The 23,660-nt window shown below is 31.6% G+C and overlaps 2 protein-coding genes across 2 annotated transcripts in view; both read left to right on the top strand.

Annotated features, from left to right (window-relative positions):
- LOC134690111 (uncharacterized) overlaps positions 1-4,502 on the top strand; it is a 51,074-nt gene extending 46,572 nt beyond the window's left edge. Inside the window, exons 29-33 of the mRNA XM_063550082.1 lie at positions 53-215; positions 1,052-1,207; positions 1,638-1,937; positions 2,954-3,133; positions 4,017-4,502. Of these exons, the coding sequence (XP_063406152.1) occupies positions 53-215; positions 1,052-1,207; positions 1,638-1,937; positions 2,954-3,133; positions 4,017-4,402 (1,185 nt within the window). The 3' untranslated portion in view covers positions 4,403-4,502. The remainder of the gene's footprint in view (positions 1-52; positions 216-1,051; positions 1,208-1,637; positions 1,938-2,953; positions 3,134-4,016) is intronic.
- Positions 4,503-5,296: 794 nt separating this feature from the next.
- LOC134690110 (uncharacterized) overlaps positions 5,297-23,660 on the top strand; it is a 35,274-nt gene continuing 16,910 nt past the window's right edge. The window contains exons 1-12 of the mRNA XM_063550081.1: positions 5,297-5,354; positions 8,131-8,331; positions 8,564-8,644; positions 9,463-9,642; positions 10,724-10,796; positions 11,999-12,219; positions 13,326-13,499; positions 15,111-15,244; positions 15,510-15,663; positions 17,102-17,248; positions 18,739-19,035; positions 21,826-22,005. Coding sequence (XP_063406151.1) covers positions 5,297-5,354; positions 8,131-8,331; positions 8,564-8,644; positions 9,463-9,642; positions 10,724-10,796; positions 11,999-12,219; positions 13,326-13,499; positions 15,111-15,244; positions 15,510-15,663; positions 17,102-17,248; positions 18,739-19,035; positions 21,826-22,005 — 1,900 coding nt within the window. The remainder of the gene's footprint in view (positions 5,355-8,130; positions 8,332-8,563; positions 8,645-9,462; positions 9,643-10,723; positions 10,797-11,998; positions 12,220-13,325; positions 13,500-15,110; positions 15,245-15,509; positions 15,664-17,101; positions 17,249-18,738; positions 19,036-21,825; positions 22,006-23,660) is intronic.

The raw sequence follows: 23,660 nt of genomic DNA, 5'->3' as shown, positions 1-23,660 counted from the left end.
TTTGAATTGCTTTTAAAATTGTATCATTTTATATTATTTATTTTGTCTTTAGCCTCCAGATTTCCCAAACCTACCAGAGAGTGTATATATAGATGATATCCAAACAGGAGGATTATATACTTTTGAATATATAGATTATTCCAATGGTGGTGATCCTATAAGTTGTGATATATCTAGTACAGAGCCAGCAACTTCAAATATGTTCTATCTCAATGGTTAGTATTATCATGCAACTTCAAATATGTTCTATCTCGACGGTTAGTATTACTATGCAACTTCAAATATGTTCTATCTCAATGGTTAGTATTACTATGCAACTTCAAATATGTTCTACCTCAATGGTTAGTATTACTATGCAACTTCAAATATGTTCTATCTCAATGGTTAGTATTATCATGCAACTTCAAATATGTTCTATCTCAATGGTTAGTATTATCATGCAACTTCAAATATGTTCTATCTCAATGGTTAGTATTATCATGCAACTTCAAATATGTTCTATCTCAATGGTTAGTATTATCATGCAACTTCAAATATGTTCTATCTCAATGGTTAGTATTATCATGCAACTTCAAATATGTTCTATCTCAATGATTAGTATTACTATGCAACTTCAAAGATTTCATATCTCAATGGTTAGTATTATACTATGCAACTTCAAATATATTTTTTCTCGATGGTTAGTATTGCTATGCAACTTCAAATATGTTCTATCTGGATTGTAAGTATTGCTAAGCAATTGCAAAGATTTTCTATCTTGATGGCAATACTTTAGCAATTTCATATTATGTTTTTTCTTAATAGTATGTATTGCTTAGCAACTATCCATATGCTCTATCTTGATGGTGATTATTGCATATCAACAAAATTTATGTTTTATGTTGATGGCAGCAAGTATTGATTGATTAGCAATAATTATATAGTTATATGAATGTAAAAAGGTCTGCCTTTTGAAAATATTACTTATTTAGATAGATTTATATTATAACTTTATAATTATATTTTTTTGAAAAGATTATCAACATCTTCCATGTTTTGCTTTTTGTTGTAGGAGAAACCATTACTCTACATAATTCTGCCTCTTTGAATAAAGCTGTCAGTGATGAATATCTTATTCATCTGTCATGCTTTGATGGAACAGATTATGGAATAAGTAATGTCACATTTATGATTAGAAGAAATATTACAGAGGAAGGACTTCCAGAAGGTAAGGAAAATAAACATGCTAAATAGAATTTTACTGCCACAAAGTTAGGTAGTTAACATTGGTGGAGTGGACAGCTACAAAGAAAAAGATAGAAGTGTGTTTCCTCACCAGTTATGCTTGGAAGAAGCAAGTTAAAAAGATTTATAAAATATGAAGTTAGAGGGCAATTAGGGCTAAACATTCAGAAAGTTTCCTTTTAAAAGGTACAAGCAGATAGAAAATTATAAAACTTGTCTTTCAGTACTAGTGGGATTAGACAGAAAAATATTGCTATTCAAATATCAATTCAAGTGATGACAATAAAAAATCAAGCTCTAAAAGAGACAGTGAAACTTGTTTTAACAAAACAATTCAAAAACTTCTATAACTCTAGATGTACAGTCTTGTGTTCTGCTGATGAGTTGAAACCTACATTTTTGTTCTTTTGCAGTGTACTACTATACAAACACTACAGAATGGCTGGAACTCTCATTGTCTTGTGTAGAGGAAAATGAAGCCTATGAGACATACCCGGGATACAGTCCACCTACAGATCCATACATTGTTATTGATTCTGTACATTATATGTTTTATAACCATGAATGTAACCATAGTGATGCTCATGGAGTCCAAGATAAATGTGACAATAGGACACAGTGTGCATTTAATGTAACCAATTCAAACATTCAAAGTTCCTGTGGCACTGGGGACAGTGGTATTGCTGGTTTATATACCATTCACCACTGTATTAGTAAGTAGTCTTAAAGGTATCACTGGTTGATATAACGATTCATCACTGTATTTATAAATAGTTTATTTTATTGGCAATTGCTGTTTTATATGTAGAATGTACGTATATCAGAGGCACGTGAATAGTTATAAAACACAAGTAGGTTATATGGCAGATAGACAGCAAGACTTAAATCCAATGACATATATTAATCTCGACATCCTCAACCAGTTTAATTTGAAAGTTAAGATTAACCTTAGCACTTAGTAGAGGGTGGTAAAGGGTTATTTTTGTGCAACGTTTTCGGCCTTTTTATTTCACGTGTTTTCATGTTTTGGTGTTTTATTTCTCGTTTTCTCGTGTTTGGTTCGATGTGCGTGCTTCGTATTTCCCCTTATTTTTTTTCGTGATCCGTGTCGGAGCTCTTGATTTCTCGTTCTTGCATTGTCCCGCATTTGATTAAAAAGTAAATTGGAACTAATTGAAAGTCATTGAGTTATAGTACCTTTTGAAACTTGTGTAATATAATAGAAATTGATGTATATTGTTACCATTCTTCTTTCTATTGTATAATGCTATACATGTAATTAAGTCCATCATAAATTTTTGTTTTTTCAAATCATACGTAAGTAGCATACTGTATTAAAAAGGTAATCACAAGGTCTTTATGTCCATTAACAATGTCCACATGATCTCCAAGAACGGCTGAGTAATAACTGCTGGTACTTTTTTTCTTAATATTTACGATTTTATTTCTTCTGCTGCGTTTTTCCCCGATTTTTATTTTTCGTGCTATGTTTTTGCGATTTTTATTTCACATGTTTCCCTGTTCAGTACCCCGCTTTACCACCCTCTTAGTATAAGGTTTAACTACGTGTCAAATGTTCTCAGCTGTTATATTTTACCCAGGGAGATATTAGGACATCAAAGTTATTATGAACATACTTGATTTGTTTTTTTACTGAAGATAGAGATGTGTGCTGAGTTCAGTATGATAATACTTTACTATTGATTTAATGTATTACTTATATTAATAGAGGATGGTGGTTGGACTACCTGGGGTGAATGGGGTGAATGTGATAGGACGTGCAGTGGAGGATGGAGACGTAGAGAAAGGAACTTCACAAATCCAACACCGAATTATCACAGTAAAAGAGAAGTGTATGAAGATGACATCCATTATGACATGCAGAGATGTAACTTACAAGACTGTCCATGTAAGTGAATTAGTTAAGATATACTTACATTAGTGTAACCTTGAAAGCAATAAAGTACATCAAGTTAAGATAAATCAACTTAAAAAAACACTTTTCAAAATATGTTTATGTTAAAACAATATATAAACTATGTAAACACATTCAATACTGACATTTAAAGTTTCCAAAATATCCTGTACTTATCACATATATGTAAACAAAAATTAACAGTGAACAAAAATATATGACTTTTGTTACTAAAATCTTAATGAAGAGTGTGACTATGACTGTCATACAAATGAGAGGTTTTGCCATTTTATAAAGGTATTTCCTTGGCTTTACCTAAGTTAAATATTCTTTCGTCAGATATTTCATTATAATTCTTGCATGTACATGTAACATAGTACTATAAAGTATAACATAAATGTCAATGTTTTAAAAAGACCGGAACCTTTGCATTCTTACCATTTTTAAAGTTATTAATCTTACAGTAATTGCATATTTTGGGTGAGAAATCATTTTTCTGTATTGAACATTAATTTGTTGAAATTAACTGATTTTAGAAGCTTACTAGCTATATATATAGAGTAGACAGATTATCAAGCATGAAATTTGGTGTATACATTATATCAGTCAATAAAAGTTGTTGCCAACATTAAATTATCTTCAAAAAGATAAGTTAAGGATACAGAACAGATATTCAAACTCATATATCAAAAATAAACTGAAAACATCATGCCCAAAAAAAGAATATGACAAACAACATAGAAAACCAAAGACTGATCAACACAAACCCCACCAGAAACTGAAGGTGATCTCAATTGATTGAGGTTAAAATCAATCTCAGGTAATTATCAACAAATAATAGCAATTGTTTAAGGTGAAAATAAATCTTTTTTTTTAGATTCTGGTGATACCTGTAGGTTATTTAACTTTGAACCTGTATGTAACAGCTACGATACCAAGGGATACGTGACAATATTACATGCTAACTATACCTATGGTTGTGCCTGGAACTATAACACCAAGGATGTGTGGCATGATGTTACATCAATCTTCCAAGGTTACTGTAATGACCACTATGATTGTGTTGAGATGGTCAGTGATGATAACATTGTATTCTGTAGCACAGACTATGCCCATGAATCTTATCATAACTTTACTGATACCTACATGTGTGGTGAGACAGGATGGACAGAATGTGAACGTACTAATACCTCAGTGATGAACCATCGATACCTGTCATACTGTGGTATTGTTTATTGGGAGTACAACTGTACAAGTGAGTAATGAATACCTCAGTGATGAACCATCAATACCTGTCATACTGTGGTATTGTTTATTGGGAGTACAACTGTACAAGTAAGTAAGGAATACCTCATTGATGAACCATCAATACCTATCATACTGTGGTATTGTTTATTGGGAGTACAACTGTACAAGTGAGTAAGGAATACCTCATTGATGAATCATCAATACCTGTCATACTGTGGTATTGTTTATTGGGAGTACAACTGTACAAGTAAGTAAGGAATACCTCATTGATGAACCATCAATACCTGTCATACTGTGGTATTGTTTATTGGGAGTACAACTGTACAAGTGAGTAAGGAATACCTCATTGATGAACCATCAATACCTGTCATACTGTGGTATTGTTTATTGGGAGTACAACTGTACAAGTGAGTAATGAATACCTCATTGATGAACCATCAATACCTGTCATACTGTGGTATTGTTTATTGGGAGTACAACTGTACAAGTAAGTAAGGAATACCTCATTGATGAACCTTCAATACCTATCATACTGTGGTATTGTTTATTGGGAGTACAACTGTACAAGTAAGTAAGGAATACCTCATTGATGAATCATCAATACCTGTCATACTGTGGTATTGTTTATTGGGAGTACAACTGTACAAGTAAGTAAGGAATACCTCATTGATGAACCATCGATACCTGTCATACTGTGGTATTGTTTATTGGGAGTACAACTGTACAAGTAAGTAAGGAATACCTCATTGATGAATCATCAATACCTATCATACTGTGGTATTGTGTATTGGGAGTACAACTGTACAAGTAAGTAAGGAATACCTCATTGATGAACCATCAATACCTGTCATACTGTGGTATTGTTTATTGGGAGTACAACTGTACAAGTGAGTAAGGAATACCTCATTGATGAACCATCAATACCTGTCATACTGTGGTATTGTGTATTGGGAGTACAACTGTACAAGTTAATATGGGGGATTCTAATGCAATTTGGATGTAACAAATTTTTTCATTGGCTAAAAGTTGCCGTCAAATCCACAGTTGACCAGGGGTAACTAAGGAGGGACCTGCCATTTTGAATTGATGAATCAACAAATTTTGGATTACTACTACAGTCGATTCCACTTAATTGCATACCGCTTAATAGCATAATTCGGTTAATTGCATAGTTTTCTCCTGCACAAAACCATTTCCCACTCATCTAATGTTAAATTGTCCGGTTATATGCATAGCTCTACAAGTGGCCTTTCGGTTTATTGCATAGAAAATTATTGCCGTCTAGATATGCTTAGTTAAATCTGACGAGATTTATGACCGGAAACGGCAATTTGGTAAGTATAAATTGCTTGAATGCATCCTTATTTTCGTTATTATTACATATATTTACTTTTGTGTTATTCAAATAAAGTTTTAAAACAGTTTCTTTCGTGTTTATATTATGGAATTTGGTTTAAAAATAAACCTCGATGTCTACACAGGTAAAGTTTCCCATGTTCTATTTTAAGCCTCGAGGTCATAAAATTGTCAAACAGATAATTGTTGTAAAAACACTGACCATTCTATCTCAAACTTGAAAGGATGTTAATAATTGATTGGATTGAAATAATTGTCCATAGATTACATTTGGGGTTAATTTTAAAAACAATTACTCCTGCTAATTATCGATCATGACATAACCAATGTGAACTTTTGTAATTGGGCTTGGGGGATCTGTATTAATGTTAATTATTGTAGGGCATTTATATATGGTTAGAGAATTTTAGACATCAATTATTTGTTGTTGATATTTTATAAAAAGAGTTTTTACTTTTAATTATTATATTTTCTCACTTTCAACACTTGTGTCCAGCAAATAACCCGTACAGGGCCCCATTACTGCTTTGCATAACACCTCGTTAGTTTCGTATATATACGTGGTGTTACTTCAATGTCCAACTGCATATCAAAGGCAATTCATTACACATCTATTGTTAAAATAATTATAAAATTTTAATTAAAAGCATAGCAATGTACATTGTACATATGGGTCATAGAAACAAATCTGTTTTAGAACAGTTTATTTTCGTATCCCAGGTAAAGGAAAGTCTGAACCCAAATAAACTAAAACAAAGTGTGTTTATAATCTTTATTTTAAGAAACAAAATAAAATAACACATATGACACTAGACATATAATTTTTATTAGAATAAATCAACATTCAGTATGTTGTATGTGTATTACAGACGTTCATCTTTCTTCAGGTCCTAATCTGTCTATCGATGTTCATATATTTGACTCTGTCATTTGGCATTTCGGATATAAGCATACTCCGCTTTATTGCATAATTTTGTCTGACAAATAGGCTATGCAAATAACCGGAATCTACTGTATATAATCGAAAATAAAGCAACACCTACCTCGAATTCGCCGTTTTAATGTATTGTTATCCGAATTTGAATCGGACAGGTAACGTAATAACCTCCAGTTTGTAAGTTTTCATTTGTATGACGTCTTTGTGCCAAAATCATTCATGAAGTTTCGGGGATTTTTTTTTTGGACAAATTTAGACATTTTTTCAAGTTTTTATCGTATTTTTCTTTTTGTAATGCATTAGAATCGGAATAACAGTACTGTAGTTGAAGAGTTGCCACCGTCAATTTTGATTTGACGGTCGCAAATCTCCGTTTTTACTGTCTCCGCTACGCGTCGCCAGTAAAACTGCATTTGCGACCGTCAAATCTACAATTGACGGTGGCAACTCTTCAACTACAGTACTGTTATTCCTTAATTGTACACAAAATTATTTCTTTATTTGTGATCTTGTCCAATCATAATGTGCACTCATAATTAACCTTTACTTGAGGATAGGTATTTGTCTTGATTTTATAACATTTAATTTAGTGTTTGAATTAATGGTTTGCATTTTAGTTATTCTAGTGACAAACCAGTATAAAACATACATTTCAATCATCCTGAATTATATATCATTCCTGAAATGAAATTATATCTTTATTTAATATACATTGAACAACAAAATTTCTTCAATCATCAATCTATAAATTTAAAAATGCCTTTACCAAGTCAGGAATATGACAGTTGTTATCCATTCGTTTGATGTGTTTGGACTTTTGATATTGCCTTTTGATTTTGGATTTTCCTTTTTGAATTTTCCTCGGAGTTCGGTATTTTTGTTTTTTTACTTTTTCCTTTGTGACGTTTACATTTTCTGACGTCAAACATGCAAAGCAATAAATGTGTTTTTTGAATTTGATAGATGCTTTTTGTGCGATATTGTAAATGTTTGTTTGATTTAAGATAGTAACACAGTGATGACTGCTGTAACCATGTTTTGGTAATTTTACCTGTCATGTCCATTTTTTTCAAGCATCATTGTAAATATAACAGAATTTGATGCAACTGTCAAATAAGTGGGAGGTTTGGTGCTATAAACCCAGGTTCAATCATCAATCTATAAATTTAAAAATGCCTTTACCAAGTCAGGAATATGACAGTTGTTGTCCATTTGTTTGATGTGTTATATCATTTGATTTTGCTATTTGGTTAGGGATTTTCCGTTTTGAGTTTTCCTCGTAGTTCTGTATTTTTTTTTATTTTACTTTTTTATACCTGGAAATTAAATTCTAGTGATAATTCATAATATTGGAAAAAAAATTACACTTTTTATTTTGCATATGTATAACAAAATCGGTTATATAATAGAATGTTACTTAACTACAAATAGTCTTTTATTCTATTTTCAGTACCACAGTGGGCCTACTGGTCTGAATGGACAGGTTGTTCTGTTTCTTGTGGAAGAGGACAGCAGACTCGACAAAGGTTGTGTGATAATGAATTTGACACCAAAGATGGTTATCGACAAAGATGTAACCAGCCAGGTTCAGAATTACACAATAGTGAGACAAGAGACTGTCCATTGAAGGGTGAACATGATTTCTGTCCCTGTGAGTATATCAACTTTGTAATTCCCATTTTAATTTACACATGATAAAAATTGTTCCTGTATCCATTTTAATTTATTTAGTCTCTGACTTTACTAATTGTTGTACATTGTTCAGTTCATACAAATTTTAGCCTGAAAATATTAGGTTATAAGCTTATACAAAACTAGATAGAAAAGGTATGGTTAATATAGATTAATACAGGTTTTATGATAAATATACAACTTTGTTTCAGATTGTGGTGTTGGTACAACATATAATACCTACTCCACTCTAAGTAGTAGCTATGGTTCTTACCAAACAGAAACATTAGCAGGTGTGTAATATACTTACTAAACATAAGAAGTATGCAGACTATTTTCCTAGTTAATGACATATCTCTATGGACTGAATCTTTCACAGGGGTTCTTCATGATCATTTGACTCCAAGGATCTTAACAAAATAACTTAAGTCAGTTGATGTGTTTCTTAAGTTTTGTCAGTTTATCGGATACTGTAAGCCATGAGTGAGTGAGTGAGTGTCATCTACATTTAGTGTATTGATTGCATAATTGTAAGGTGTACATGTCTGTCTTGGCTGGTTTATATGACCATGACCTCATTATCATAGAACCCTGATAATGTAAAGTTTATATTATACTTGTGGTAAAACCATCATGTTATAGACTTTTAACATAATTAATTTCAAGGAAAAGTAAAACAGTGGAGTGTACAGTCTTGTCTGATTAATTGATTAAGTTCAGTTAAAGACAATGGTGGACTGTTGAAGTTTCAAATAGTTCAATTGCAGATGTATTTTGTATTTTGTATTTTGCATGGTTTCCTATTGACTTACAAGAATCAAGTGAAACAGTATTTTTAACAATTGACATTTTAGTTCTTAAGTACAATTCTTGTTTAAGTGCTGGTTTTCTAAAATAGAATAGAATATGAAGCTAATTGAATTTGTAGACTGGAAGTTTATAATTGTCTTCAGTCTCGAAACAAATTACATGTGTATGTCATATTTCCTGAAACAATTACTGTCAACAATATAATAATTTGTATAAATCAAAAATGGGTAGTAAAGTTAAAAATTAGAAAATAATTGATAAAACTAGTTGTAGAATTTCAGAGACTTCTTTTTACTTTAAGGAAATGCTTATCTCCTATTGAGTGACATTGATGAGATATCATGCTGTGGGAAGATCAGTCAGTGGAAAATAATGGCCAAGAACACAGGATGGATCAAGTTTATTGTATGGAGGAAAACTAGACATCCAGGAGAAAATCATCTATATGAAGTGGTTGGTTCTGTTAAAGAATATGTGCCAGGTATTTAAATTATTTAAAGTCATAAAGAAACGAGTGACCAGTGAAAAATAATGTTCTTCCAATTCTTGAACCAATGCAAACAAACATCATAAAAATTAGTCTTCTATTCAAGAATTTTTCAGTTTTTTCGCATAAATTTTGTGTAATCGTCAATTTTTTTTCAATCGGTCGTGTTGTTGTGAAAATATGGCAGGTAATGAAGGTTTGAGTTTTGAAGCCAAAGTTTAACAATTGTCACCTGTTTGTGAACAATCAACAAAAAAGCATGCAAATAGAGCACGTATTTAACCTGTAAATTCAGACAATAGTTTATTTTAAGGACATCCATGCGTATTGCAATCACCGGATTTTTAGGAGATGGGTCACACTGAGGTCACTTTGCATACGGAAAATATGTCGGAGAAATTGCTTCCTGGAAGGAAGCAATTAAAATAAAGTAAACTTCTTCTAAATGTGAATAAATTAAAGAATTTTCGTCAGAAAAAAGTAAATGTACATAAGTCTTATAATGAAAACTATCCATTGAGTTATGAAAAAACATATGCATTATTTTTTTAAATTGAGGTTTCTTATGACTTTTATAAATTTACAGAACACATCATTTTCATCTTCAGAATGAAAAAAATATATAACTAATTTATGTTTTGTAGGCATTATGTTTCTTGGTCTGCATTTGTCCATCTGTTTGATCCTGCGTCTGTCTGCCTTAGGTTAAAGTTTTTAGTTAGGATAGTTTTTGATGAAGTTGAAGTCGAATCAACTTTAAACGTTGTACACATGTTCACTTCAATATGAACTTCCCAATTTTAATGCCAAATTAGAGTTTGTACATCATTTTCATGGTCTACTGAACACAGAAAATTATAGTGCAATGGAGCATAAGTGTCCTATGTACACATTCTTGTTTTCAGTACATTTTATCTGCTGCAACATGGTGACCAAAACATAGTTGTTATACTAATTGTATTAGGAGTTCTCAACTTCATATATCCAAGTGCCAGTACCATACAATTGTATTGTAAATGTTTGTTCATTTTTTGTTGAAAATCTATTTAAATCTATGATTTATATTATTTTACAGCTGTTGGCTACAGAGCATTTAACCAACCACTGTCTTCACAGATAACTATTATTCCTGGAGATTTTATTGGAGTGTATGTTTATTTTTTATATAAAAAAACCCAAAGGATATGGTGTATTGATTCATGACACAAAATCAACACATGCACTGCAAAAAATACTAAAAGTAAAGAAACAGCAACTTTTATTGTTGTTCTTCATCTTTTTGTTAAACATAGGAAACATATAAATTTATTAAATACATTACAAACCTGACAAAACTTGGTTTCTTGTTGAATTGTAAATCTGAACATTAGTATTCAAACTTTTGGAATTACACCATGAATATGGAATCCCTTGGAAAAGAGTCAGTGGTCAACTGCTTTGTATCACGTACTCGTAAAAGTTTAATTGTGCTGATTTTGATCTTTTTTTTTCATTTTACTGTTCCTTTGTAATTACATTTTTTTAATATAAGTGTGTACAAATTGTTACACAATAAAAACAATCATATTTTCTGAAAAATCAGGTCTACTTCCATAATTTTTTTTTATTGATTTCAGATTTTATACATTTTTATCTTATAAGAACATTTACTTACCTTGATATTATGATTCTCACACTAAAAGAACATGCTAATTATATTATATCTTGGCATTTTAAATTAACGTTCAGCCTTATTAAATGATATTACTCAACATTCAAATTAGTCATGTTTATGATTTAATATTGCATTAAAAGCACTTAGTAATACTTAAAACTATGATTCCCAAGCCTCACGAACATGTATTTATTTTTGTCTCTTGTCATTTTAATATTACATTACTTTTAATGTCCCTATATTAATGCTTATATATAAATTCACGACTTGTTGTACATACACTGGTTATTATGGTGGAGGATACTGTTCGTATATATTTAAATGAGGATTTATTGTGTATTAAAATGTACAGATACTGTTAACATTTATCGGTCTTATCTTAGTGCTCCTAAACAGGAGGGAATTACTAAAAAAGAAGAAGGTGGTTATTTTATGACAAGAATGTCAATTCTCAACCTTTCTGTGGACTCATTTAGACGCAAATGTATCAAGCAGGATTGTTTCAATTTCTTTCAAATTTGCTGAAACTCTTTATTTCCATAGAATCCTTTTTTTTTTTTTTACTGCAATTATATTTTTAAAAACTAATGACAATTATAGAAATTTATATTCAGAACAAAACAAAATACACCTGATCTTATTGGCTAAAGAAAGTATGTATTATAAGAATTATATAACCCATTGTTTATATTGTAGATATGAATACAGTAATAACATCATTGGTTATGATAATTGTGATTCTACTTACGACCCGTCAACTGATGACCATATTGACTGGAGAAAGAATTTATGTCCTACTGATACTTACAAAATGACTACTAGTGAACCAGTGGATGGAAATCTTGTAGAGTGGAATACTACAGAATTAACACCGATCAAGGACAAAGTATATGCTGTTCGGTTTGTCACAACAACAAGTAAGTTCAAACCACAGGCCTGGTTTTAAACATGAAATTACAGACATGCAGCTATTTTTCTGTTATCCCATATACATATTTTGATATCTTAACTGAATTTAAAACCAAGAAAATAGTACTTATTCAAAAATTGATATAGGAAAATTAATGAGCATTTGACTCTTCACCTTGGTGAAATTGCAACCAAATCATAGATTTGAAGTATATCAAAAATAAAATTAAAAAAATACTGAACTCGAAGGAAAATCAATTTGGAAAGTCCCTTACCACATGGCAAGATCAAATGACAAAACACATTCATAATGAATGGACAAGAACTGTCATATTCTGACTTGGTACAGGCATTTTCAAATTCAGAAAATGATGGATTAAACCTGGTTTTATAGCCCTAAACCTCTCACTCTGTTGACAGTCTCATCATCAAATTCTGTTATATTTACAATGATGCATGAACTAAACAGACATAATAAATAAAATAGTCAAAATATGGGGACAGCCGTATATAAAAGACTATTCAAGCAGCATGTCTGTGTATGCCTTCTATAGGAACAGACCTCCCATGGTTAAAAAACATTATTGTTACAGATCTTGTGTACAATTAAAATTAAATCATATTGAAAAGAAGATGTGGTATGATTGTCAATGAGACAACTCTCCGCAAGAGACCAAATGACATGACATGATTTGTGTTCCACATAACTGAGATTATGTCCCTTGAAATCAGATAAATTTCAGTGTTTTTTTTTAACATTAAATAGTAGTTCAGTAACATGGAATTTCTGTTTAAAACACTTAATTACTCAAAATCTATGAAAACAGCCATCATGATTAAATTAGCCTTTTACTATATATAGCTAACAATGGACTAAGACTTCTCACAAGTTGAACTGTTGGATATACGCTATTAACATTTTGCAGTCAAAGAAAAATGTTGAAATCAGTTGCTCCTATTTTATGATATTTGGAAATTATAAATTATCATTTATCCACAACAAAAGTGATTCTTTGTATTCAACGTATCAGTTTGCAGTAGTAGTAAATACTTCATATGTTAAAAAACAGTAATGGACAAAGTTCGAAACCTTTTGATTGTTTATCTATTGTAGACAACAACCCGACCTATACTATGCCTATATACAGTGTATCAATACCAGATTACACAGCAATTGATGAACATGTTATTGACCTGTATTTCACTGATAATGATTATGCTGACTTCTGGCAAAATGCTGAAGGCATGTTTGACAACCATGATTACTTCTATTACGACTCAACTAAAGGTATGTGACATAGTCAAGTAAAGGTTTGTGACATAGTCAACTAAAGGTATGTGTCATAATCAGCTAAAGGTATATGTCATAGCCCTTTGTCTTATTTCTCAGGGTATTTTATAGATTATGAAAGTAAACTTTTTGGAAAAAATGGGGCTTCTTTTCTTGAACAGGTTGCTGTATCAGCTGCTTTAATTACATATTTATAAACAAAGTATTGTATATATTCTTTACCTGAATACTAGTAATAGGAAGTGAAATGAAACTGGTGGGACAAATTTTGTGCATTTTACTTCAATAATGATCAATGATGCTTAAATTTTACAAGAATTTGCCATTTGAATAAATTCAATTTTGTAAGAACACATCTCTATGAATTAACTTCTTGTTTGGCTGACTTGGCTTGATAAGCTTGTTTTTGCTCTTATGACTATAAAATTGAGAATGGAAATATAACTTACTAAGTAAAGAGATAATAATATAAGCAAGATTTTATTAACTGACCTTTATTTCCTTTTTTCATATGTTTTTTTTCCTACAGAATTTTCTTTGCAATGCATTTTCTATTGCTATTTTTGTGCTTTTCTCCATCCTTACAGTAGGCTATCAATAATTTGTCAGATTTGTCAGAATTTTCCAAGATGTTTAGCTTTAAACACAATAAAGAAGATCTTTGTTTGTTGTTTCACTAAATTTCCAACGTGTAAATTTTTACTTTGCATATGACCCTGACACATATTTTGTTATAAACGTTACATGACGTATGTTGAAAAAAGAAAACATTGTCACCGTCAATTTGTGTAGGGGATCAAAAGGGGTTTTAGATACTTTAAAATACAAGTACCGTATGGAATTGTGAAAATCCACAGCTTTTAATCAAAATTTCATTCATGTCTTTAATAAAATTAGTATTTTAGAGCACTTTGAAACAGGTACAATGAAAAGTAGCTAAACTTCACTGTTTTGAAGTAGAAACGTAGCTAAAACCAGATACAAATTGACATGGCTGGTGGTCACTAAAATTGATGTAGAAAAGTAAAAAATGATGGCTTCAAAACAGTGTATAAATTTGAAATAGGTTTCCCTGTTTCATTTAATACTACAACGGTTCTTTTCTGTATTTGGATACGCAAACGTCAAATTAGGAAAAATCGAAAAATTTTTTGCGAACAAAAAAGATTGCTATTTTTTTTTAGAACGGACAGGATAAAGCAATAGCCATTTTTTGTAATGTTTGTATGTCGAAAAAAATTATATTGGTCACAAAACCTACAAATTTTAAAATTTAATTATTATAAAAGCATGACAAGTTGCAAAAAATACTTTTAACATCAATCTTTTAGCCGATTGATTTGGCATACTTTTTGACATTAGGGACGACTGTAGCGCCACCTAATTAATTCCCCCTGCTATTGTTGCTGATATAGCTTGACGACAACGAATGTATTGAAGGACTTGCTTTCCAACTGCACTATCATCCCTATTCAAAGTAAATCATAAATTTTCTTAAGCAAACAATAAAAAATATAAAAGATGAATAACATGGCATCTGCCTCTGAAATATCATAGGAATTTTTTTTTTTTTTTTTTTATGAAGTTAAAAGCTTTATTTAATTACAGAGAGTATACATGTTAAGACCAAGTTGTTTCATGAAGTTGGACAAAAATATCACTACTACAAATACACAGTGTGGGCTGCAGATTCTTGCTATAACAAAGTCACAGGAACAGTTACCATAACAACATATAACTGGGTAGGTATATTATACATACATACTAGGAAGGTATATTATAATTCTGTTTACTAATTGTTACTGTATAGTTACTGGGGGAGGCTGTGGAATATTTCTGTTACAAAACACTGAACATCATTTTCATTTGTATTTGAACCAGGGCTTTCCTAAATTGAGACAAGCATGCTTCCTCGTAACCATCAAATCAGCAACTGCATATTTTAAAACATGCCAAATGCTCTTGATGTTTGTATGTTTCTTATAAGTTATTTTGTTCTTATTCCAGCCTCCAGTATTTAATGACTTGCCAGGAGCAGTAAACATTTCAGAATTACAATGGGGAGGAGAGGTATATACTTTTAACCTCACTGATCCAGATGAGGATGTTATTACTTGGGAAATGACAGTTAGTCCGTCTACCAACTTCTTCTACATGGAAAGCAAGTATTATATAATGTTTGAGGTCATATAAGAAATAATATATTGAGGCTCTAGGTTAAGTATACACAAAGGGATACAGTGTGTTATACACCATTATGACAGGCACTTAACTACACACTGACACTAGAAAAAACAATTAGTCTTCCACAAGTTTATAACAGATTTAACAGTTGTAAAATGCAGCTATGCAACAGAGTCTGCCATGAACAACACATCCATTAAAGGCTGAAAACTAAGATACACACAATGGCAACTAATAAAAAGCTTCCTTTATTGGTTTAGCAAACTTAAAGGGGCACTAGCTGCCAAATTCATGTTCACAGATTTGACTCAAATTCTCATATTGTATTTATAACACTGTAAAACATTTTACCAAACTATCAAAAGTGAAGTTTAGCAAAGACGCCATCTAATTAACTATCAAGTTGACCTTCTATGACCACATAAGCGATGTAAACATAAACATAGATATAAATAGATTTAGCAACTCGTGCAATTGTATTTTTATAGGTACATTAAATTTGGAATTGTGGATTAAAAATTTATGTTTATCATTGTTTTTACCTGTATAAGAATGATTTTGTGTGGATCAAACCAGTTGATCAAATTATTTACCTAGTTTAACTTTCAATGTTGACATTCTTTTCCTTTAAATACCCGTACACAGACAATGCATGGGTTATTCTGTCTCTTTCTACAGGGTTCAATTGGAGCTCACATGAATAAGGATTTAATGAGGTTGAATTATTCACTTGCAAGTGAATAAGTTATTATCAATGTTTATTAGCTTAATTTGACAAAATTGAACCATTTTAGCTGATAAAAGCAAAAAAATATTTCACTATTTCACTTTCATTAATGATTGAACTAAAAAAATCATACTTTTGATTTTTTATATATCTCATAGCTAGTGACTCTTTAACAAGGTTATCTTTTTTAACAATAAAGCGTTTTTAAAAGGTCACTGGTCCATTTTAATGAAACATCAGGCTGCAATAATGACCACCAAAATATTGAAACATGTTTGAATTTGATCATGATGGAGGCACAAATAAAGCTTTATCAAAGAATACTGTGGGTTTCTGAGAGCAAACTCAAGTAAAGAAATCTGTTGATTTATAAATCATTCTTTATTCTCTTATATCAGAATTAATAAAATTTTCTGATGAAATGCATGAATATACATATGAAGGTGTGCAAGATCTTTGATTTTATAAAGATTGATTATTTTCAAAATTAAAATGTATTGGTCTCTTCAGTACATTTTTAGTTGTTGATTTTAGATGATATGAAGTCGTATTCAAAGGAGCAAGGAGACTATCCAAAGTAATGGTCAGAATATTAATGGTGATGTGTTTGGTTCAATTCACATATAAACTTTTCTCACCTGTATATACAGTAAAATATTTCATATTAATTTATTATGATATTTTACAGATATGACTATATATTTGTATGGCTGGGCTGACCTTGACTTTGATACTGTAAGCCAGTATGTGATCACAATAACAGCTAATGATGGGACAGAACTCACAGTATCTACACTGATTGTAGATCTCATTGAACACATTGTTCTCTATCCAAGTATGTAGCTTTATAGAGAAATTGATGACATGTTTAATAGACTGATAATGAATATTTGCATATAAATTGGATATACTTGGATTTCTTGGGAATAAATGTTAAGTAGATTTTAGAATTAGGCAGCTATTTGTGTAAAGACAAAATATTGCCAACCCTAAATTACTTATACTATATTATATACTTCGGAAATATTTTCCCTGCCATTGTATATAAAGAATAACCATACATTGTCTCAAAATATCAATGTTATTTGTACAAGGCTTACAAACATGTAGAAAACTGTGCCGATCATTTCTACCTGTTTCGAGCCAAGTACAAATAATATTGATATTGATATTTCGAGACCATGTATGGTTATTCTTTATATACTGCAATATAAAAAAGAGGATGTGGTATGATTGCCAATGAGACAACTGTCCACAAGAAACCAAAATGACACAGACATTAACAACTATAAGTCACTGTATGCCTTCAACAATGAGCAAAGCCCATACCTCATAGTCAGATGTAAAAGGCCCTGATAAGACAATGTAAAACAATTCAAACAAGAAAACTAATGGCTTATTTATATTAAAAAAATGCAACCCTTTAACTGTTCTAAATAAAGTATTTAGGGTAAAAACAATCATTTCTTCATTTTAAGCTGAAGACGTAAAATTTCCGCGAACCTGTATGTTTTATTGACGCCATAAATGAAACTCTAAGGAAATGCATTGTCAACATCATAAACAAGGTGATATACGGTCAGTGACTGTATATCACATATGAATATATGGTCAATGCAGTTTGACTGCTCAAATAGCACAGCTGCAGTATATTTAAGTTTAACATACCATATTGGAGTATTTCATTATAATATAATAGTGGCATTTTGAAATATAAACCTTTTATAATAATTAAGTATTTTTTGCTTAATTTAGGAATGAGACAATGTCTTTTGATTTAAAGGCATAAAATTAATATTTTTGTCAGTCTTTAATGGCAATTTCTATTTTTTAAGTCAATTTTAGAAATGCTATTACAAATTTTGCTTCTAGTTACAAGTATTATTAGTATCAGATTTGAAGTGAGCATACTTTCATACAATATAATCTATTGTATTGAACTGAATGGATTATTATATACAACCAGCCAAGTCAGACTGGTATCCTCCCTTGTTCTTCAACAATGTAGAGAAATGATGTTTGATTAAGAAAGGGTTTTCATTTTTTGGCATTTTGTTATGATTTTAATAAAAATTGTTAAGTTTTCATGAAAAAAAGGATTAGTTTCGGTTCACAGACCTTCTTCTTTTGTGGTGCATAAGGATAGGAAAACCAGTACAATAAGTTTATTTGAAGAGATGCCTTTATTAATTTGTAAAATACTGTCAAATTTTGAATTGGTCATCAAAGAAAAAATGCATTGCTTTTATTCCCTGATTTTATACTTTTACATTATATTAATTTTCTAAACTTATTGATATCATTGAAATTATATTAACACAACAGCTTACTATGAGTATACATCTAGAGAAGGCCAGGTAGCCTCTATATCTTGTATGGTTGAACATGAAGAATCCTATACCTACCCAGACTATATAGAACCTCTAAAGGTCTACATCATCATTGACAATGTTACCTACAACTACGAACCTCATTATGGCTGCTTACATAACTTGACCTATGGGGTAAAAGACATGTGTGATAACAAAACTGACTGTTCCTTCAATGTGACTAATGCCAATGTTGCCAGTCAGTGTGGTACTGAAGGAGAAGCAAACTTGTGGATACGTTACCATTGTGTTAGTAAGTATGAGGTTGATATAATATTTCATCTGAAACACAAGGCTTATGTAGATACTCGTTTTTAGATATCTTTACCTGGCATATGTGGGGAAATGTAAATAGGTTTTAACTTATAACTTAAACATTTTTTAGCTACTGCAAACAAAGCATTAATAAAAATGATCAACTGTAGATTGTGTCAATAATGACGTTCTGAGTCCTGAATGAATGACCACCAGTCAGAAGTTTTATCTCAGTTGTAATCAAAATATCTATTGACCAAAATATTGGCTGATATTTTGTTAACATGCCCAGCCATAAGTTGAGGATAATTCAAAATGGTTTAATTGAGTAAACAAAGATGTTTAAAGAATATTTTTTACTAACAATTGATGGAAGAAATTGTTTTATTTTGTAGTCTTTTCAAGACAACTTGGTAAAATAGTGGTTCATTTTTAGCTCACCTGGCTCGAAGGGCCAAGTGAGCTTTTCTCATCACTTGGCGTCCGTCGTCCGTCGTCGTCGTCCGTCGTCGTTAACTTTTACAAAAATCTTCTCCTCTGAAACTACTGGGCCAAATCAAACCAAACTTGGCCACAATCATCATTGGGGTATCTAGTTTAAAAAATGTGTGGCGTGACCCGGTCAACCAACCAAGATGGCCGCCACGGCTAAAAATAGAACATAGGGGTAAAATGCAGTTTTTGGCTTATAACTCAAAAACCAAAGCATTTAGAGCAAATCTGACATGGGATAAAAATGTTTATCAGGTCAAGATCTATCTGCTCTGAAATTTTCAGATGAATCGGTCAATCGGTTGTTGGGTTGCTGCCCCTGAATTGGTAATTTTGAAGAAATTTTGCTGTTTTTGGTTATTATCTTGAATATTATTATAGTTAGAGATAAACTGTAAACAGCAATAATGTTCAGCAAAGTAAGATCTACAAATAAGTCAACATGACCAAAATGATCAGTTGACCCGTTTAGGAGTTATTGCCCTTTATAGTCAATTTTTAACCATTTTTCGTTAATTAAAGTAATCTTTTACAAAAATCTTCTCCTCTGAAACTACTTGGCCAAATTAATCCAAACTTGGCCACAATCGTCTTTGGGGTATCTAGTTTAAAAAATGTGTGGCGTGACCTGGTCAACCAACCAAGATGGCCGCCACGGCTAAAAATAGAACAAAGGGGTAAAATGCAGTTTTTGGCTTATAACTCAAAAACCAAAGCATTTTGAGGAAATCTGACATGGGATAAAAATGTTTATCAGGTCAAGATCTATCTGCCCTAAAATTTTCAGATGAATCGGTCAATCGGTTGTTGGGTTGCTGCCCCTGAATTGGTAATTTTGAGGAAATTTTGCTGTTTTTGGTTATTATCTTGAATATTATTATAGATAGAGATAAACTGTAAACAGCAATAATGTTCAGCAAAGTAAGATCTACAAATAAGTCAACATGACCCAAATGGTCAGTTGACCCGTTTAGGAGTTATTGCCCTTTATAGTCAATTTTTAACCATTTTTCGTAAATTAAAGTAATCTTTTACAAAAATCTTCTCCTCTGAAACTACTTGGCCAAATTAATCCAAACTTGGCCACAATCATCTTTGGGGTATCTAGTTTAAAAAATGTGTGGCGTGACCTGGTCAACCAACCAAGATGGCCGCCACCGCTAAAACTAGAACATAGGGGTAAAATGCAGTTTTTGGCTTATAACTCAAAAACCAAAGCATTTTGAGGAAATCTGACATGGGATAAAAATGTTTATCAGGTCAAGAACTATCTGCCCTGAAATTTTCAGATGAATAGGTCAATCGGTTGTTGGGTTGCTGCCCCTGAATTGGTAATTTTGAGGAAATTTTGCTGTTTTTGGTTATTATCTTGAATATTATTATAGATAGAGATAAATTATAAACAGCAATAATGTTCAGCAAAGTAAGATCTACAAATAAGTCAACATGACCAAAATGGTCAGTTGACCCCTTTAGGAGTTATTGCCCTTTATAGTCAATCTTTAACCATTTTTCATAAATCTAAGTAATCTTTTACAAAATCTCCACTGAAACTACTAGGCCACAATCATCTTTGGGGTATCTAGTTTGAAAAATGTGTCCGATGACCTGGCCATTCAACCAAGATGGCCGCCAGGGCTAAAAATAGAACAAAGTGGGTAAAATGCAGTTTTTTGCTTATAACTATGAAACCAAAGCATCTAGAGCAAATCTGACAAGAAGTTAAATTATTAATCAAGTCAATATCTATCTGCCCTGAATTTTTCAGATGAATTGGACAACTGGTTGTTGGGTTGCTGCCCTCCAATTGGTAATTTTTAAAGAAATTTTGCCGTTTTTGGTTATCTTGAATACTATTATAGATAGCGATAAACTTTAAACAGCCATTATGTTCAGCAAAGTAAGATCTACAAATAAGTCAACATGACCTAAATGGTCAATTGACCCCTTAAGGAGTTATTGCCCTTTATAGTCAATTTTTAACAATTTTCATTAATTTGGTAAATTTATGTAAATTTTTACCAAATATAGTTCTCTGTTACTAATGGGCAAAGTTCATGATAGATATAATTGTAAGAAGCAAAATCGTTCAGTAAAGTAAGAACTTCAAACACATCACCATCACCAAAATACAATTTTGTCATGAATCCATTTGTGTCCTTTGTTTAATATGCACATAGACCAAGGTGAGCGACACAGGCTCTTTAGAGCCTCTAGTTTCTATCCCAGTACAATTTAAAGTAAAATACAGCCAAATATATGTGAAAATTATCACTCAATAAATGTTAATTTACAGGAGATGCAGGTTGGACAACGTGGAACAACTGGCATGATTGTACTCGTACTTGTGGTGGAGGTTATAGGGTTAGACACAGGAACTGTAGCAACCCAACATGGAATTATTTTGGTAGTCCTAAAGATTGTGAGGACAGTATACCAGACGAATGGGAGAGGTGTAACACACATACCTGTGAATGTAAGTTATCCAACAGAAAATTATTTTTGTAGGATGCCAATGTTGTTAATAAAAAAAAAAAAAAAATCTGTATTTAATGAGCTACCTGGTCCAAAGGACCAAGTGAGCTTTTCTCATTACTTGGCATCCATCTTCTGTCGTTGATATTGTCCGTCATCTGCGACATTTGTCGTTTTTAGAATTTAACCAAACTTGACATAAGGATATCTTGTTTAAAAAATGTGTCAGGTGACCCCGCCTGCTAACCAACATGGCTGGCATGGATAGAAATAGAACATAGGGGTAAAATACAGTTTTTGGTCTATATCTCTGAAACGAAGCATTTAGAGCAAATCTGACTTGGGGTTAAAAATTTTCATCAGGTTAAGTTCATCTGCCCTGAGATTTCTAGATGAATCAGACAACCTATTGTTGTTTTGACCCCAGATGACCTTTTAAAATGTTGATATTGTTGATAAAGCTCGAAATTATCTCATTTTGGTCAAAACATGTCATTTTTAGACCACCCAGCCCAGAGGTCCAAGTGAGCTTTACTCATCGCTTGGTGTCTGTCGTCCATCACCGTTGTCCATGATAGTACGTCACTGTTAACTTTTACCAAAAACTTTTCCTCTGAAACTACTGGGCCAAATCTAACCATACATGGCTACAATCATCATTGATCTGTCTAGTTTAAAATTGTGTCCAGTGACCCAGCCAATCAACAGAGATGGCCACTTTGTCTAAAAATAGAACATAGGGGTAAAATGTAGATTTTGGAATATATCTCTGAAACAAAGCATTTAGAGCAAGTTGGAGATGCTGTAGAATTGTTTATCAGGTCAAAATCTATCTGCCCTGAAATTTTCAGATGAAGCGACAACCTTATATAAAAATAAAGTCATATGAAATGAGTGACTGGTGAAAAATAATGTTTATCCAATTCTTGAACCAATGCGTATATATCATATATAGCATCTTTTGTGCACGATTTAAGCATTTTTTACGCAAACATATTGTATAATCGTCAATTTTTTTCTCTCTCTCTCTGTCTGTCAAGATGTGAAAATATTGCAGGTAATTAATTGTAGTGTTTTGAATCTGAGGTTTACCGATTGTCACCTTATAGTAAACAATCAACAAAGAAGTATGGATATTAAGCATGTGTATAACATGTATAATCAGATAATAGTTTTATTTTAATTACAGATCCATGTGTATTACAATCACCAAATTTTAATGAGAAGGCTAAGGTAGCTTGCATACTGAAAATATGTCGGCGAATTGCTTTCTGGAAGCAAGCGATTAAAATAAAAATTTCTTCTAATTGTGAACAAACTAAATAATTTTTATCAGTAAAAAGAACATGTACACAAGTTTGATAAAGAAAATTATCCATTTATTTTTTTTTAAACATATACATTATTTTGTTTAATTTGAGGTTTCATTTGACAAGATGTCCTTTTGGATCATATACCAGACAAACATTTACAAATTCTTGTACAGCTCAAGATTATTCTTGAAAATCAAATGGTCTGAGCTTTGAGTTATGAAAGCATATAGTAAAAATGTCATGAACACAGCTATTTCTGCTAACCAATTTTATTTTTCACTTACTATATTATAACAGCAATGGAGCAATTCCAAATTAGAGCACACTTATACAGCAATGTGCA

The sequence above is a fragment of the Mytilus trossulus genome, chromosome 11 (assembly GCF_036588685.1).
Source record: "Mytilus trossulus isolate FHL-02 chromosome 11, PNRI_Mtr1.1.1.hap1, whole genome shotgun sequence".
NCBI classification, from domain to species: domain Eukaryota; kingdom Metazoa; phylum Mollusca; class Bivalvia; order Mytilida; family Mytilidae; genus Mytilus; species Mytilus trossulus.
Note: the sequence above shows the minus strand (reverse complement) of the source record. Positions and strands in the feature narration are given on the sequence as shown.